General features: G+C 40.6%; 1 protein-coding gene across 1 annotated transcript in view; it reads right to left on the minus strand.

The window, feature by feature from the left end:
* pus7 (pseudouridine synthase 7) overlaps nt 1–5,550 on the minus strand; it is a 34,486-nt gene extending 28,936 nt beyond the window's left edge. The window contains exon 1 of the mRNA XM_084139050.1: nt 5,267–5,550. Within this exon, the coding sequence (XP_083995176.1) occupies nt 5,267–5,355 (89 nt within the window). The 5' untranslated portion in view covers nt 5,356–5,550. The remainder of the gene's footprint in view (nt 1–5,266) is intronic.
* Nucleotides 5,551–5,558: the final 8 nt, after the last annotated feature.

The raw sequence follows: 5,558 nt of genomic DNA on the forward strand, positions 1-5,558 counted from the left end.
GTTATGCCCGTAGTCACACAGTCAGAGTTGAGTTCGGATCAGATAAATGCAAAAGACGCGCATGAGACCGACTCACTCGAGGATAAACAACAACAACAAACACAACCTGAAGTAAGTGAGGTTAAAATAAGCAATGATGAGTTAATCGATCAGAGTCAAGGAGATAATGTTTCACAAGAAGTGGATTTCGATAAGGACGATGAGGAACTATATGAAAGTGACGTAATGGACTTGGAGAATACTTCTGAAGGTAGGACTAAACTCTACTCATTACAACAGATAAACACCTTCCTTGACAATACAAAGGGGCTTCGCAAGCCCCGTATTGAGTCGTACTTTCCAGATTTAAAACTTTTCCTGGTATCTTGTACTGTGGCGATGCGGAAGGCAACCTTTGATGAGCTAGACAGACCAAAACGGTACCGCCTTAAGAAGCTCCTGAGTAATGTAAGAAGTATACTGCACTTACCAGGCAAAAGGTGATATGGCTATCATGCATTTTTTTTGGTATCTTCTCTTCTTTCTCTTCATGGCATCCTTGAGATTTGGTACTTTAAATATCAATGGTTGTCGTGATGCTATTAAAAGGTTTAGTCTTTTTGACTATATTATGATAAAGAGGGCTAGTATAGTTTTTCTGCAAGAAACTCATACGGACTCAAATAATCAAGTACAATGGTTGAGTGAATGGAAGGGGCAAGCGATTTTAAGTCATGGTTCTAGTGTTAGCGCAGGTGTTGCAATTCTCTTTGGGCCGGAGTATAAGGAGCATCCTGTGAGTGTTTTTGAATTGGTTCCTGGTCGAATGTTGCGTGTGGACGTAACGATTCATGGACTTAATTTTTCGCTATTTAATGTGTACGCCCCAAATGTGGGTTCAGAGCGAACTCTCTTCTTTAAAAAACTGAAGACTGCTTTAAGTGATGTTTTGCAGGATAGAATGGTTGTCCTGGCTGGGGATTTTAATTGTACCATAAATCATATTATAGATAGGAACCATGAAGAACCACATAAGCAGTCGTCAGAAGAACTTAAAACCTTGATAACTTATCATTGTCTTGTAGATGTTTGGAGAGAAGCTTTCCCTCAGACTAAACAATATACTTGGTTGAAAGTAAACTCTAACATGATATCCGGAGCCAGACTTGATAGAATATATGTGCAGAAAAGTGTTAGGGGTAATTTTTTTAATAGTTGTATTATTCCCACTGCTTTATCTGATCATCAGTATATGGCTGTTGAAGTTTCTACCACACAGAGCACTCTTAAGCACTCACTCTGGAAGTTTAATAGTAGATTGTTGCAAGATCACAACTTTGTGCACTCTTTCACCTTTTTTTGGGAGACTTGGAGAGAGAGTAAAATGCTATATAAGTCCCTAAGTCAATGGTGGGATATTGGCAAAACACAAATTAAACTTTTTTGTCAGAACTATATTGCCTATAATAAAAGCATCCTGGAAAGTACATTGAAACAGCTTGAACAAGACATTCTTTACACTGACGATAAAGCGGACGGTGTGGACACTGCTGGAATCCTTGAACGGAATACATTTCTCTTACGGAATCTTTTAGAAGAAAGGGCCCAAGAGACACTTGTCCGAGCAAGGTTTACCACCTTTAATAGTATGGATGCTTCGACATCATCCTTTTTTAGTCTGGAGAAAAAGACTGTAAATAGGAAGATTCTATGTCATTTGAAACTTCCAGGAGGAGGAAAAGTGACTGACGATCGTGGAATCATGTCCTATGCTTCATCTTTTTACGAGGATCTTTATAAGGCTGAAACCTGTGATGATGAACTAGCTGACATTCTTCTTCAAGATTTACCTCAACTTGCAGAAGAGGAGAAATCTAGACTTGATCAGGCTTTGACATTTGATGAATTGACTCTAGCTGTTCAGGAACTCTCTTCAGGTAAAGTTCCAGGATTGGATGGACTGAATGCTGAATTTTACAAAACATTTTGGTCTGTGATCGGAAAGGACCTGTTTGCTGTCTTCCTGGAGTGTCTGGAAAGAGGCACGTTACCTGTGAGCCTTCGGAGGGCCGTGATAACTTTACTGCCTAAGAAGGGTGACCTTGGAGACATCAAAAATTGGCGCCCTGTGTCATTGCTAGGAGTTGACTACAAGATACTTTCCAAAGCTTTGACTAATAGACTTAAATTGTGTATATCTTCAGTGATTCATGCAGACCAATCTTATTGCATTCCGAATCGATCCATTTTTGATAATCTTTTTTTGGTTCGAGACTTGATTTCCTTTGCTAAAGTGCATAAACTTGATGTAGGCTTGGTTTCTCTGGACCAAGAGAAAGCCTTTGATCGAGTTGATCACGGCTTTCTTTTTAAATGTCTTAATGCTTTTGGTTTTGGTTCATCATTTATTTCTTATGTTAAGCTGCTGTATACAGATGTTTATAGCATATTAAAAATAAATGGCACCCTTTTGAGGCCATTTTTGGTTGGCAGAGGTATCCGACAAGGGTGTGGCCTCTCAGGTATTTTATATGCTATTGTTATCGAACCACTTTTGGCAGTTCTGAGACGTCAGTTAAGTGGGATTTCTACAATGTGTCCTTATAGTACAGATTTGGTAACAGCTAAACTAAGTGCATATGCCGATGATGTTACAGTGGTAATAAGGTCAGATGAAGATGTTAAGAAATTGGTTGAATCTTTGGATGTCTATCAAAGAGCATCTTCCTCAAAAATAAATTGGCAAAAGAGTGTTTCCTTTTTGCTGGGCAAATGGGAGAATGGAGGTCCTCCAGTACTTCCTCAGCTCTGCTCTTGGAGCTTGGAAGGTTTCAAAGTACTTGGGGTTTTTATGGGGGTTGACAAATATATGGAGAATAATTGGGAAGGTATATTTGATAAAGTGTCTGGCCGTCTACAAAGGTGGAGGTGGATTCTCCCTAATTTGTCCTATAGGGGTAGAGTACTCATAATCAATAACTTGGCTGCATCTATGCTGTGGCATCGTTTAAATGTACTTGATCCACCAAAATGTCTATTGCAACGTTTGCAGAAGATTTTTGTTGATTTTTTTTGGGACGGTCATCACTGGCTTCCCCCTGCAGTTCTCTATTTGCCAGTTACTGAAGGAGGTCAAGGGTTAATTGATGTGACCGCTAAAGTTAAAGCTATGAGGCTAAAAGTTGCTCAGACTTTGCTTTATTCTACAACACCATGGGTGTCATTTGGCCTGGCTTTGCTCAGAACTTTTGGCGGCTTTTTCCTTGATAGACAATTGTTTTTGATGTCTTTGCATAGTAGGAATCTTATAGGCCTATCTGATGTAAGATTCTATGTGACAGTTTTAAATTCCTGGACTGTTTTTAAGGAATCTGGACGAGAAAATGACCATTTTGGCCTGAATGAGCCACTGTTTTATAACTCTTTTCTTGGTGGCAATGTTTGCGCGTCTAATATCATTGTTAAATCATTCATAGACAAAGGTTTGACCACAGTTGCTCATCTGATTGATATTGTTTCCAGAAAATGGAGACCAGCAGCCGAAATTTGTGAACAGGTGGGATTCAGGTCTGTGAGAATGGTGGAACATTTCATAAACAATCTGAAAGCTGCTTTTCCCTCCCAATTCCTCCACTTTGTAAATTGTTTCCTGTCTGGTGATTCGATGCAATGCTCTTTCCCGAAGTTATTTGTGTCTCCAAGGGTTTGTACAGAGGATGACCAAGAGGGGAAGTTATTGAAATTTAAGGGGCTACAGGAGCTTGATTTTCAAGCTGTTGGAAAAAGAGAGTTTTACCAGATATGTGTAAAGACTGATTATTTTGGGAATATTAATCAGAGATGTGATACAAAATGGAGGGAATACTTTATGGACTCTGATGATCTTGTTCCCTCTTGGAGGCTCTTGTATAAAGGTCCCCTTCCGAAACGATCTGGGGATTTACAGTGGAGAATATTGCACTGTGTGTTACCTACCAATAGCTTTGTTTCTAAGTTTAATACGGCTGTTGTAACTTTCTGTAATTTTTGTACTAATCCAGAGACTGTGTTCCATGTTTTTGTTGAATGTCCAAGGCTAGTGCCACTGTTTACCTTATTGGAAAGAATACTTGGAAGCCTAGGTTTTTGTTTTAACAATACATTCTTTATTTATGGATGCAAGTATTCAAAAACGCACAGAGAACAGTGTACTTTAGCAAATTTTGCAGTTGGACAAGCTAAACTAGCCATTTGGAAGACTTGCAGAATGGCTGCTGAAGGGAGAAATATGAGTGCGCTGAAAATGTTTACTGCCTTGGTTGAATCAAGAATCAGATTGGAATATAAATTCTATCAAATTACAAAAAATGTATTTGAATTTGAGTCTAAATGGTGTGTGAATGGTGCTTTATTGTCAATATGTGAAGATGAAACTATAGTTTTTAATTGGTGATGTTTAATGGTCAATTTCAATTTTTATTTTTTTTATTTATTTTTTTTTTTTCTTATTTAGGTTTCTATTTTTATTTTGGGATCGTTTTCCGCATGTGTATATTGTAACAGTATGTCTGCAAGGGTGAAATGTATGATATTTTAGTGTTTTAGTACGTTTTAATAAAGAGTTGTAAAGTCAAAGTCTCTCTCACACACACTCACTCACTCACTCTCTCTCTCACACTCTCTCTCTCTCTCTCTCACACACACTCACACTCTCTCTCTCACACACTCACACTCACTCTCTCTCACACACTCACACTCACTCTCTCTCACACACACTCACTCTCTCTCTCACACACACTCACTCACTCTCTCTCTCTCACACACACTCACTCTCTCTCTCACACACACTCACTCACTCTCTCTCTCTCACACACACTCACTCTCTCTCTCTCTCTCACACACTCACTCACTCACTCTCTCTCTCTCTCACACACACTCACTCTCTCTCTCTCACACACACTCTCTCTCTCTCTCTCACACACACTCTCTCTCTCTCACACTCTCTCTCTCTCTCTCTCACACACACTCACTCTCTCTCTCACACACTCACTCTCTCTCTCTCACACACTCACTCACTCACTCTCTCTCTCTCACACACACTCTCTCTCTCTCTCTCTCACACACTCACTCTCTCACACTCTCTCTCTCTCTCACACACTCTCTCTCTCTCACACACACTCTCTCTCTCTCTCTCTCACACACACTCACACTCACTCTCTCTCTCACACACTCACTCTCTCTCTCTCTCACACTCACTCACTCTCTCTCTCACACTCACTCACTCTCTCTCTCTCACACACTCTCTCACCTCTCTTTCAGGATGCCAGAGAAGCCGGTGTGTTCGCTGATGAACTTGTGAATCCCCACGTCTGCCTCACTGAGACCGTGCTTCATCATGTCAGCGAAACTCTCCTCCTCCTCTTCATCACACACCTCCTCTTCCTCATCCTGATGCTCCTCCTCCTCCTCTCTTCCTCTGCTCTCCTCCTCCTCTTCCTCAACTCTGACTCTCTTGGCAGCCGGATCCGGTTCCGCTTCAGGGAAGGGTCGTTTCTCCCCGGTCAGAACGGGAACAGAGACCAGTGTGGATTCAGGCTCGT

The sequence above is a fragment of the Abramis brama genome, assembly GCF_963993115.1.
Source record: "Abramis brama genome assembly, contig: SCAFFOLD_91, whole genome shotgun sequence".
Taxonomy (NCBI): domain Eukaryota; kingdom Metazoa; phylum Chordata; class Actinopteri; order Cypriniformes; family Leuciscidae; genus Abramis; species Abramis brama.